This window comes from Pelophylax lessonae (assembly GCF_965119305.1).
Source record: "Pelophylax lessonae genome assembly, chromosome: 10".
Taxonomy (NCBI): domain Eukaryota; kingdom Metazoa; phylum Chordata; class Amphibia; order Anura; family Ranidae; genus Pelophylax; species Pelophylax lessonae.
The window spans coordinates 42,533,183-42,546,890 of record NC_138777.1 but is presented as its reverse complement, the minus strand read 5'-3'; the positions used below and the strand labels follow the sequence as shown (position 1 = coordinate 42,546,890).

The following is a 13,708-nucleotide window of genomic DNA, read 5'->3' as shown; positions in this document are numbered from 1 at the left end:
CTCGAGAGCAAGCCTGCTTGGGTGTCCCTCACAGAGGAAGCTGTTTGCTATGGTGGCACTTGGCAGGAGGGTGGAGCCAGGAGAGCTGGCTGAGGACCAAAGAGGAGGAGTATCGGGGCTGCTCTGTGCCACACCATTACCCAGAGCAGGGAAGTATAACACGTTTTTTTTAATAAAAAAAAAAAAAAAAAGTGACTTTAATATTAAATATTACTTCCTTTTGATGTAAGAGAACAAACAATATGGAGCCACACAGGACTTTGATCAGCCTGGGTAGACCTAAAACACAGTAAAACATTTGGCAATGGAAGCACTAAATGCAGAGTCTACCTCATCTACAGATTTTTCAGGAAAAGCCTAACCCACAAACTGACTAGGGAAACAATTTATTGTAGACATCATCTGACAGTTTGACTTACCTTCTGATACAGTTCCTGTAACCGATAGTAAAAGAGTCGGCAGGAAAGACAGCCGAAGCGCAGGTAAGGGCTGAGACCCGTAGGGCTTGCCAGTAAAGAGTTGGCATTCATTCTGGGTCTTTCATAATGGGCCACCCAAGCCTGAAACAGACACAGATAATATAAGTACTCAAATAACCCCAAACAACACTAGAAAAGCTCCCCTATCCACAGAAGAACACAAACCATAGGCAGCAACTGAGACCCTGGCAATAGTTGCAAGAACTAATCCCAGTGCACCAGGACTAACCACTAGGCCACCAAATGGCTCACAAGGACATTTAACAGTCAGACAGCTGAAGCATACGGGATAAAAAGCACACAAAATTCCTCCTATTACACGCACCTTTCGCTCCAAGTGTCTGTCAAGGCGGGCCAAGGCTTCCGTTTCACCTCCGGACCAAACTGCTGCTCCTGGATTGTCACTCGGGAAACCTGAGACAACAAACAAGGATTAGCAATACTGATATTAACCTTTGTTACTATTTCATCATACATAGTATACAACAAAATAGAAATCAAAGTACAGTAAAACCTTGGATTGCGAGCATATTTCGTTCCGGAAACATGCTTGTAATCCAAAGCACTCATATCAAAGCGAATTTCCCCATAAGAAATAATGGAAACTCAGATGATTCGTTCCACAACCATTTATTCATAAGTCCTTCAGTTTATAGTCCATATAAAAAGATTATAGCATTGCGATAGGTTATATAACCATAAAATGTCCATCCACAAATAGCCGCTTCCACAAGGGGATTAGAAGCAAAATCCAGCAGGAGCTACAGAGTATCACAGAGAAGAGAGGCGCCTCTAAGTGTAGCAATATGGTTCCCATTTAATGAAGGTTCAACATTTAGCAACTCACATGGTTGATGAATAAACCAGGCACATCTAAGTATGCAGGCATCTGGGGTAAAGCTGTCCACATAGACCATCTTCTGCACCGCTGGCTGCCAGTCTGTAATCCTGACCGGGAAGACCACCCTGCAGTAAAGCGATCTGAAAGCGAGGGGCAACATGGAAGGGATGATGTAGATGACGGTGCGGAGGATGGTCTATGTGGACAGCTTTACCCCAGATGCCTGCATCCTTAGATGTGCCTGTTCCAATCATCAACCATGTGAGTTGCTAAATGTTGTACCTTCATTAAATTTAACCATATTGCAACACTTAGAGGCGCCTCTCTTCTCTTTTATACTCAGCTGTGACTTGAGGCTACTTGTATATCAAGACATCGCTTGTATATCAAGTCAAAATTTATTTGAAAATTTTGCTTGTCTTGCAAAGCGCTCTTAAACCAAGTTACTCTCAAACCAAGGTTTTACTGTATTAGCAAATATGTACAATATTTCTAAAGGATCCCTATCTACATTTTTATTTCTGCTAGTGTTAGAAGGCATTGCAAAGGTTAGGGTTCACACAGCGGCAGTCCTTACCACCATTTTAACCACTTAAGCCCCGGAAGATTTTACCCCCTCCCTGACCAGGGCCTATTTTGCGATTCGGCACTGCGTGACTTTAAACGGACAATTGCGCGGTCGTGCGACGCTGTACCTAAACTAATTTGGCGTCCTTTTTTCCCCACAAACAGAGCTTTCTTTTGGTGGTATTTGATCACCTGTGCGATTTTTTGATCATGCGCTATAAACAAAAAATGAGCGTCAATTTAGCAATAATAACAATATTTTTCACATTTTTTTATATGAAATTCCCAAAAAAAATGAAAATCTAATTTTTTTAACATTTTAGGCCAATTTTTTTTTTTTACCATATGTTTGGGGAAAAAAAAAAAAAAAAAAAAAAAAAAAAAAAAAAAAAAAAAAAAAAAAAATCGCAAAAAGCCTATTTTGATTGGTTTGCGCAAAAGTTATTGCATTTACTAAGGGAAAGATTTGTCATTTTTATTGTTTTTTTTTTTTAACGCATAATGGCGGCGATCTGTGTTTTTTTTTTGCGGGACTGCGACATTGGGGCGGACAGATCGGACCCTTGACTGACATTTTTGACACTTTTGGGGGTACCAGTGACATTACTACAGTAATCAGTGCTATACATATGCACTGTTGCTGTAAAAATGACACTGGCAGTGAAGGGGTTAACTTTTTTTTGTTAAGTGTGTCCCTAGGGGCGTGTTTCTAACTGTGATTGGCTGTGGCTTGATGTGTAAGAACAGTGATCAACGGTCCTACATAGTAGAACCGTTTGATCACCATTCTTACACAGGGGAGAATGACAGGCGGCTTTGTTTACATTAGCCGCCTGCCTCTCTCCCGCTGTCACGGACGATCGCGAGTGCACACGCGCATGGGGGGGGGGGGGTGGGTCCGGGAGCGCGCATCCGGCGGCACGGGCTCGCTCCCAAAACCCTTACAGGCTAGCGAAGTAGCCCTACGTTGCTCTGCCTGTGAGGGGCTGACTGCCGACATAAATAGTCGTGCGGCAGTCGGCAAGAGGTTAAAAAGCGCTCAGGAGAAAGTGCGGTTGATCTGCCCAATTTTACCAGTGTAAATGAGGCCTAAAGCATGAAAAAATCCAAGGGCACTCATGAATTGTTCTCATATTTTGCTTTTCCGTACTTCATAGCTTTTCACATCTCAGTATAAGCAGGAAGTTACATAGCGCTCACCATGCACAGCACTCACCATGCACAGCGCTCACCATGCACCCCGCTCACCATGCACCCCTCTCCATGAGCTGGGATTTCTAGTAGTGTAGTAGGAGGAAGTAAACAAATTGTTACATCCCAAACCTGGCACACAATTTGATCTGGTACCCCATCTAGTCCTAGACCACAAACTCATCCCCTGGATCTAATGAATTCAGCTCAGTCATTATTTTCCATATTTCCATAGCAATGACAAACTGCAGTGCTTTATAGAGTACATAGAGCTCTATACACCTCTCCCTGCCCCTAGTGGAACTTAAACTAATGGCTCTTACCAATCATACAAGCAGAGACACAGTAAAGCCAATCTGGGAAATTATACATCCTCAATGACAGCTTACGCATGTATTTGCAAATGTGTGCAACTAAACCCCTGTTTTTAATGCATACTGTTAGACAGGTTAATCCGGTTGGTTGCTGGCTGGTTGGTAAGTAGTGACTGGAAATCCCCTTGCTTTTTTGATCTGCGTTTGCCCTTCCAGTGCTCCTTACCATCAAGACCAGTTATAGGTGGGGGAGGTGACCACTTTTTGTATTATCGTTTATATTGGTCAGGCAACACACTGACACCTTTGCTGCCATTGTGCAATGTGTTGGGGGTTCAGTGTGACCCTGCGCCTTTTAGGTGGGGTGGGCTCCCTCCAATCACCTGTCCTCCATCTATCCATTAGAATTTATGTGCTCTCACTGTGGAGACTCTTTAAAGGTAGAGTTAGGGTCTGCAGATATCAGGGTGCCTTGCCGTGTCTTGCAGCTTACGCATTTATTTGCAAACATGAGCAACTAAACCCCTGTTTTTAACGCATATTGTTAGACAGGTTAATTTGGTTGGTCGCTGGCTGGTTGGTAAGTAGTGACTGGAAATCCCTTTTCTTTTTTTATCATATATATGGAACATGGCAGCCAGGAACAAAAATGAAAGTTAACACTACCCGGCACTGCCAAAAGCAAGGCAGTATAGTAGGGGTCCAAACTGCATCCTAGTATCAGACACTCCTCTGGTCATGTGATGGTGCTTGGGCCTAGTGATTGACTGATAGATATGTGATAGATATGTGCATGTTCACATGGGAGGAGGCGATGGCATGCTCCTCCATACCCGAAAGCACTGGTAAGTTTGTTGCTGGCTGCGGCAAACAGAGGTGGCAAGGGATCACTGACAAGGTGGGTATCTGTGGTTTGGGGGGCCTTTTACAAAGGCATTGTCACTTTGCCCCTTTCACATAAAGGGTCCCATCAGGTTCACCTGTCAGTTTTTCGGACCCTCAATTCACCCCTATGGACCGTTTACACTCGCCTACCTGCAATCTAATCCGGTCCGCTGAAGAAAAAAAAAAATGGAAGGGGGATCAGTCTCCTTCCGTAGGACTGGAGGGCAGATGGGTGTATACAGATAGTGGAGTTCATTTAAACCCACTGGTCCATAGAGCAGAGTGAGCTCAGTCCATGCTCGCTCTGCATAAACTGAGAGGACATGGACCTGTCATCTGCTGGCACTGCACTGAACAGCAGGTGACCAGCAGGCAAATCCCTGCTGATGATAAATGAGTCTGCCCCATGTGAAAGGGGCCTTAATTGGCAAGCTTACCATCTAATGTTCACAGGACCGTTTGGACTATGGCATTTACCAGTGGCACAATAACACAAAAATGTCTTACCGAGTTCCTCCAGAGACGGCACACCATAGGTGTCATCGTGTGTGCTTTTAATCTCTGCTCGGCACTTTTCAAACTGCTGTTGTGTGATGCTGGGGACAGGTCGGCGAGGAAGCTCCATTCGGCTGATGATGGCCTGAAATCTCTTGTAGGTGAGCGGGGGGCTGTTACCATTCAGCTCAATGATTCTGTAAAGAAAATAATAGGGGTAAGAGTCAATATACAGTAATATTCCAGATATACAAGTATTTACTGAAAACTGGAGCAAAGAAGGGGTAATGCTGGTTATAGCAGCAGGCAGTGAAGTCTATGGCCTCTTTCATATGGGCATTTACCAACATACAATGGAATCCAGTGGCAAGAGTCTTCGCCTTGAATGACAGGTGCCATGTGAATAGCAGTGACCGGTGTCCGCAGGAAGCCGCACACCAAGCAGTTACCTGCGAATAGAGCTGGGTGTCTGAGGCTGGGCGCAATCAGATGCGTGCAGAAGGGTGAGAGTAGAGTAAACATAAAATGAGAGGTCTGAATGAGACTATTATAGTGCTGGTTGTCCTCACAGTTGGAAGAAATTTGCCACCAAATAGCATTTGTACAAGCGTAATGTTGGTCATTAAAGTGTAAAAGGTAAAATAACTCATTGGGTGCACCTTACAACAATGCCCCTTCTAAAAGGGTCTCCACCACACTTAGGAGGAAGAGTGAAAGGACTACAAGGGAGCTGATCAATGCACTCGCAGTCCATTGAGAACTACAAGCCATTTGCCTCGGTGGTAGATGGGACTTGTAGTTTACTCATTCACAGATCCCTGTGAATGAATGATGCATCTGAGCAGATGGAGCCCTGCACAGCGACAACAATTTTAAATGCGACTGGGGGGGGGGGGAGAAACCCCCCTCTGCTGCCACAGGGAAAGGGGGAGGGGGGCTCAGGGGAGGCTACGTTACACCCTAATTAGTTTGTAACATACAACAGGTTCTGAAGGTGAACTTAGACTTTAAGGCCGGCCATACACGGAGCGCATGTCTTTCTTGCAACCACGAGTTGCATGTGGGAAGGCAGGGGAAGCCGTCCTTACCGGGAGAACACAGCGATGATTGCTATCAGCTATAGCAGCTGCTAGCGATAATCGCAAGAAAAGCCCAGCATGCTGGTTTTACCCAAGTTGATGGATTGATCAACATTCACTGTTCGAATCGTGTATGGCCTGCCTAAGTCAGTCTTTGGAACAAGTGAATTCAACTAAATTGCCACCGTAGACCCATGCAGTTTCAGATTACACAGTTTATTTTCTCAGTTCAGCAATGCAGCAGCCTATGGAGCTGTAACTCCCTTCCCATGTCAGTGTGTGTTGGGATGAGCTGTGGTAAAGTAAAAAAATAAAAATAATAATGCAGTGATTTTTTTCTGCGAGGAGTCCCATTCATAACAAATAGACTGCGGAAACGCAGAATGCCATGATTCAGGATAACGCATGTTGCAGCACATGCAGTACTATAAACACACATAACATATATAGGATAAGCTCAAAGAAGAAAAAACAAAAAATAAGGTACCTACGTCCCAAGGATGCCAGAAAAAATTGTACCGGGGGGCTTTTACAGGGTACTGTCTTAGACCAATATGAATAAATGAAACATTCTATTAAACCATCAAGAAAGTTTATTGACATATTACAATGTTAAAATTGTATTGTCTATAGGTGATCTATATCTAGTATTGTCTAACATTATGATTATTGTGCACCATCCTCGCTGCCCCTGAAGAAGCGGTTCCCGCGAAACATGTCGGGCACCTTTGTTACCACATTTAGCTGACTATACTTCACCATCATCAGTCAGCGAGGGCTTCTTGGATAATTTGTCCTATGATGTACTATTTGATGACTATTGTATTATTGAATGTTCCCCTTTTTCTACATATGTCTGTATCGACTATTCACCTATAGACAATACAATTTTAACATTGTAATATTTTAATAAACTTTCTTGATACAGACATATGTAAAAAAAGAAAAAAAGGGGAACATTCAATAATACAATAATCGTCAAAAACTACACCATAGGACAATTTATCCAAAAAGCCCTCGCTGACTGAGGATGGTGAAGTATAGTCAGCTAAATGTAGTAACGAAGGTGCCCAACAATGCCTGACATGTTTCGTGGGAACCGCTTCTTCAGGGGCAGCGAGGATGGTGCACAATAATTATAATGTTAGACAATACAAGATATAGATCACCTATAGACAATACAATTTTAACATTGTAATAGGTTAATAAACTTTGATATTTTAATATAATGTTTAATTTATTGGTCTAAGGCGGTACCCTGTAAAAGCCCAAAAGAACCCCTCACCCCCCACCCCCTGTTCCAATAAACACACATAAGTGAGAACAGGTGTACTGTTTTAAAATGCAAAAACAATATAAGCACCTGAAATTGACCTTGTATCAGCATCTTGCTGTCCCATAAACAGCAGAGCATATGAGCATTGCAGTACCACTGATTGGCTCTTGTGCAGCTTCCCCCTCTCTCAGCCTGAGCTCTGCTGTTTATGGGTCTGCAGAGCTCAGGCTGAGAGAGGGGGAAGCTGCACAAGAGCCAATCAGTGGTACTGCAATGCTCATATGCTAACAAGGAAAGCGAGACATGAGCTTGTCAGCTTGCTGATTCTCCTTTCAAAGGCTGGACGAAGGCCAAGACCTATAGGTGATATTATATTGCAGAAGTCTAAAATCACGTCTCCTACCATTCCACTAATAAATGAAAAACAATGGAATTAAAAAATTGGCGGTATTAATAATCCTATTTACCGACTTTGAATTTGATTAGAAATGATGAACGGATCAGGAAAAAAAAAAAAAGCTTTGATGTTCTTCAATATAAAACAAAATTGAGAATAAAAAGGAGAATCTGCTGTATTCTTATGAGTGGGATGAAAATTGATGGAGCTCCTAATGTATGCTTGGTGCACAAAGCATGTCACAGAGAAGCCTCACATCTCTCCTATGCAGAGAACGAGGATGGACAGGTTCAGCGGCTCAGATCTCAGGATCTGCACACCCACATACTTATTTTACAGCATGATATTCTGCTGATCAAACACTCCAGAATACTGTGCGGTACCCCCCCCCCAATCACAGTGCGTACGCTGTCTGTACAGAACCAAGTAGTAAGAGGACCGCAAGGCACCGTGGGTTGGAGCAGCATCTTTATATAACACTGATGCAAGCCTCCTGCTGTTTAGCCCAGCTGGGGGAAATCTCATTACATTGCACTGACCTCTTCTCTTAACCTGGCGCTGTCAACAACTTATGCAAGCGCTTATTCTATATTTAATTTCCCTTTTTTTTTTCTGCGTCAGTGATTATGTTGGTGGCTTATATCCAGGCTCCGAAGTCTCCCCTGTCCTCTCTGCACGTGCAGGGAGGAGTTACAGCTCAGCACGGGGACACAGAAACCCACTGAGCACATGCCAGGCTGTGTGACTCTGCAGGAAGGAAGAGCGGCCAGTAGGTGGCGGTGTTAACACTTGTTGAGGATGTGTGGAAAATTCTACACTTGCCTTGGCAGGAATGAGTAAAGCGTGCATGAGGGTCTAATGAATGAAAGCGGTTACCGCTGTTTTAGATTTTAGCCCTTATTCCTGTGTGGGTTTTGCTGCCCATTTTTTGGGGTAGACTTACAATTCCCTCTTTCAGATCTAAATTCATCTGACCAATTGTATGTGCATGTATTATATCTGTTAAAGTGGAGTTCCAGCCTCAAAATGAAAATTTGACATCCGCTTGCTCTAAGTAACCTGAAAAAGAATTGGATAATCATGATTTTTTTTTTTGCTTTACTTACCTGGTTATTGAAAAAATATACTTCCCTTCCTTCCACTTCCTCCCTCTGTGGCCGCAGCCCGCGCCGTCACTTACTGCTTGCATTGATTCCTGGGAGCCGAACATCATCACTCCCAGGAGTCAATGCCCCTGCATCGGCCCCGCTCGTCACTTCCGGTGCAGGCGCATCATTCCCTGTTAAACAGCTTCTGGGCATGCCCAGAAGCTGTGCAGGGATGACGCGCCTGCATCAGAAGTGACAAGAAGGGCCGATGTAGGGCATTCTGGGACTCCAATGTCACAGAAGAGGACGCTCCGGCTTCAGCTGCCCACACCTGAGATGGCAGCGCTGGACAAGACATTTCAAGGTAAGTGAACCCGGGGACAGTTCAGAGGCTATCATTACTGAAATGCACTAGCCCTGACTGTCCCGGGGGTATTTTTATCGAAAACATTTTTTTGAAGCCGGAACTCCGCTTTAAGTGGTATGTCCGACACGCTTGAAAAGCCTTTTGCAGTTTTCTTTACATTTTTTAATTAAGTCTTCAGATCTTTCTTTAACCCTCCCAATTACTAAGGCTTGGGACTGGCATGCAGAATATTAAAACACATGAGAAAAGTCAATTTATACACATAAACATGGGCAGCATAGTGGCCATCACTTCCACCTGGCAGCACTAGGGTCGTCGGTTCAAATCCTAACCATGGCATTACCTTCCTGGAGTTTACAGCCATGACCAAAAGTTTTGAGAATGACACAAATAGTAAAATTTCACAGTCTGATGCTTCAGTGTTTTTAGATCTTTTTGTCAGATGTTACTATGGTATACTGAAGTATAATTACAAGCATTTCAGAAGTGTCAAAGGCTTTTATTGACAATTGCATGAAGTTTATGCCAAGAGTCAATATTTGCAGTGTTGACCCTTCTTTTTCAAGACCTCTGCACTTCACCCTGGCATTCTGTCAATCATCTTCTGGGCCACATCCTGACTGATGGCAGCCCATTCTTCCATAATCTATGCTTAGAGTTTGTTAGAATTTGTGGGGTTTTTTGTTCATCCGCCTCTTGAGGATTGTGGGATTAACGTCTGGGAAGTTTCCTGGCCATGTACTAAAATCTCGATGTTTTGTTCCCAAAGCCACTCAGATATTACTTTTGGCTTATGGCAAGGTGCTCCATCATGCTGGAAAAGGCATTGTTCATCACCAAACTGTTATTGGATGGTTGGGAGAAGTTCCTCTCGGAGGATGTTTTTGTACCATTCTTTATTCATAGCTGTGTACTGAGGCATGATTATGAGTGAGCCCAATCCCTTGACTAAGAAGCAACCCCACACATGAATGGTCTCAGGATGCTTCACTGATGGCATGACACAGGACTGATGGCAGCGCTCACCTTTGCTTCTCCGGATAAGGTGTTTTCTGGATGCCCCAAACAATCGGAAAGGGGATTTATCAGAGAAAATGACTTTACTCCAGTCCTCCGCAGTCCAATCCCAGGTACCTTTTAGAGAATTTCAGTCTGTCCCTGATGTTTTTCCTGGAGAGAAGTGGCTTCTTTGCTGCCCTTCTTGACACCAGGCCATCCTCCAAAGTCTTCCTCTCGCTATGCATGCAGATGCACTCACAACCTCCCTGCTGTCATTCCTGAGCAAGCTTTGCACTGGTGGTGCCCAAATCCCGCAGCTGAATCAACTGTAGGAGACGGTCCTGGTGCTTGCTGGACTTTCTTGGGCGCCCTGAAGCTTTCTTCACAAATGCAGTGGAAATGTTTTTTTTATGGGATGAAGTTCATTTGGCAAAGAGGGACTTTGCAATTAATTGAAATTCTTTTGATTGCTTTTCATAACATTCTGGAGTATATGCAAATTGCCATCATAAAAACTGAGGCAACAGACTTTGTGAAAATTAATATTTGTGTCATTCTCAAAACTTTTGGCCACAGCTGTACATATCCTCTGTGCCTGCGTGGATCTCCTTCCTCCAAAGACATACTGGTAGGTTGTCTGAAAACATTCAAAGGTGCAGCACTGAAAACAGAAAGTCCTTGACAAGAAATTCGACAGAGTCCAATAAGTGTGGGATCCAAAATAGAAAATCTTGAGAGATTCTCCACCGACAGATGTACACACATTGACTCTTACCATCCAGAGTGGACCACTAAACACAGTGGTCGAATGCACTGGTTACAGAATCCAATCAAACAGCAGCACTCTTCCACCCTTAAGCAGATTCAACTTCTTATGGCCCTCAATGGATACAACATTGCAACATAGATAGAAAGACACTTCATAGTGTAATACATTCAGTATAAAATTTATTAGAATCCAGAAAACTCACTCACTAAAAGGCAAGATAAAATCTTGCATGTGCATCAATCCACAGGGGAATGTTTCCAACTATCAAGATGGCCAACCTCCGTGCTTGGCAACGTCACGTGATCCAGCTCTACCCAACTGGTTTCGTCGCCCCTGATGACGTCGGTACGGCGAAACCGGTTGGGTAGAGCTGGATCACGTGATGTTGCCAAGCATGGAGGCCGGCCATCTTGATGGTTGGAAACATTCCCCTGTGGATTATTGATGCACAAGTGAGATTTTATCTTGCCTTTTGGTGAGTGAGTTTCCTGGATTTTAATAAATTTTATACTGAACGTATTACACTATGTCATGCTTTTCTATCTATATTGGAACTTTATATCCATTGAGGGCCATAGGAAGTTAAATCTGCTTAAGGGTGGAAGAGTGCTGCTATTCGATCTATTGGATTCTGTAACAAGTGCATTCGACCACTGTATGTAGTGGTTCACCTTGGACAGTAAGGGTCAGTGTGTGTACATCTCTCAGTTGAGGATCGCTGACAAGATTTTCTATTTTGGACCCCAAACTTATTGGACTCTGTTGAATTTCCGGTCAATGACTTTGTTCGTTTTTAGTGAAGCACCTTTCCATGTTTTTATGCCAGTATTCGCCACTAGTGAATTTCGGTCAGCCAATTTTCTATTCATTATCCTAATACTGTAAGCGCAGGTCTATTGTTTTCATAGGTTGTCTGAATTGGCCTTAGTATATATGTATGAATGTGAAAATGTTAAACTTGTACCTACAGGTAAGTGCATAATAGAGCTTAATTGGGAACTGTGAATATCTTCTTATTCACTGCGGCTGCAGCTGGTGACGTCACCGGTGGATGCGCAATAGCTCTGTGTTTAGGGTACACCAAGTGTGCCGCCAATGTAGAAAGCGTTATGTCGGGATCTTGACTCCTGTGCGCTTGTGCGAGAGCGACATTATCTGGGCCCAGCCATTCAAATAAATCTGGAAGGATTATTGGGTGAAGATGGAAGTGCCTGCTGTGGCGATAGCGCATCTCTGCTTGTCATAATGAAGCTAGTATGTAGTGCACATTATGGCATAAGTCTGCAGGGGGACAAGGTTTAAAAAAAACAAAAACCCATGGCAGACTTTTCTACCTCTTAGGCAGGTAGTCAGTTCCTGGGCACCAATGAAATGTCAGGTAATAGTCCAATAATGTGCCAGAATGGTGTGGATACAATGCCCCTTCCCTTTCTCTGCCTCATAGCAGTCATTGTAAATATCAGCCCCCCTGACACCATGTAAACAATAGCTCTCGGCTGCAAATATATTTGCTGCTCCACAAATATGTGGCTGCACATATTTGCTTTGCTTCAATGCTGCAAATTAATCACTAAGCAGCAATGTATGAGACTTCTACACCTGTGTCAGTTTGACCTTTGTACACAAAGCGCAATTTCTGCCGATGTCATTGTTCTACGGATCATAACATGAAGGATCGCAGTCACCTGCAAGATGAAGACAGAGGGAGAGGCCTGTTGGCTACCAGAAGAAAATAGAAAAGCTGCATTCATACAACCACAGCAAAGCAGCATACATTATATTCCCTTATCACTTCCCATTAAAACAGATAGATTAAACCAGTGAGGCACTGGTCATGTGATGTCTGCCTCAGGCACTTAGGAGACAGACGTTCAAGCAGAGTCACCCAGGTATCCGCTCTGTCCAGTCACTTGACATCACCCTATCAAGAGCTGCTGCAGCAATAGAATTGAGACTAGGCTGTCACAAGATTCCTATTTTTTTGCAGGTAGAATTTAAAATATGGCAATCTAATTTTTTTTGAGAAGACCTAAATCTTATCGGTTATAAACATGGGCTCCCTCTTGCAAGATGAGCACTGCCCCATCTCCCATCTCCTGAACACAGACATGGTGGTGGGGCAGGGGCTTGCTGTCCTAGGCAGGCCATAGAAGGAAAGAAATTTGCACGATTCCCCAGCCGAGCAATTGCCTGCTCCCGGCAGAAGGTGGTGGGGGGGACGGGGGGCGGCCCCCGCCTGATTAGGACAGTGATTATTGCAAGCAGCTATAGCAGCCACTAGCAATAACTGCAAGCTTGGTTATCGCCATGTGTTGCAATGCACTTGTATTGCCTTCGTGCATTGGAGTGCTATTGAAATTGAATGGCACCGCAATGCGCTGACACCAATGCATAGATGTACTGTAAATCAGCCCCAAAGCACATGTCAAAAACAAGGCTCACCAGGCCATTTCATTTGGCCCTTGAACTCTCCTCGTCTATGCCCCCATCTCAGCAGTGGGCAACAGAAAGCAGGACAGAACTCCTTTGCCAGATCCTGCGCCTCTTTTACAGGCGCAGCGCCCTGATCTTCGCCTTCCCTGGTCTCCTGAGCAGACTCTGGCAGGTGAATTCACCCTCTGCACTTTCGGCTTCCCAGTCCACCCCCAACTTCTTCCTGGCAGCAGCACAAGCTAAGGGGGGTTCACTGTGATGTAAGGGAGTGTAGGAGACTTGACTTTTGATGGTGGGGGGACTTTTGACGTCTGATGTAAGGGGGGGGGGGGTTGGTTGCTCCTGACATCTAGGTCTTACAGATACAACCGACCCTTTAAAAGGCAACCATAATGCTGATGCATAATAAACAAGCAAAAAATTGGGGGAGCATACCCATGTATTTCTAAAGCTGGTGCAGCTATGTACCAAGAGACATGCATATTAAAAGAGAATAGCGCACACATGCAAAAGAAATTACTACCAAAT

At 44.1% G+C, this 13,708-nt stretch overlaps 1 protein-coding gene and 1 long non-coding RNA gene across 2 annotated transcripts in view; one reads left to right on the top strand and one right to left on the bottom strand.

The window, feature by feature from the left end:
• The window catches only part of LOC309565207, a 1,884,446-nt gene that overhangs the window by 223,744 nt on the left and 1,646,994 nt on the right, over positions 1-13,708 (top strand). The window lies entirely within an intron of this gene.
• The window catches only part of CRY2 (cryptochrome circadian regulator 2), a 95,625-nt gene that overhangs the window by 50,456 nt on the left and 31,461 nt on the right, over positions 1-13,708 (bottom strand). The window contains exons 4-6 of the mRNA XM_082270008.1: positions 4,785-4,969; positions 805-893; positions 420-560 (exon numbers count right to left, since the gene is read on the bottom strand). Of these exons, the coding sequence (XP_082126134.1) occupies positions 420-560; positions 805-893; positions 4,785-4,969 (415 nt within the window). The remainder of the gene's footprint in view (positions 1-419; positions 561-804; positions 894-4,784; positions 4,970-13,708) is intronic.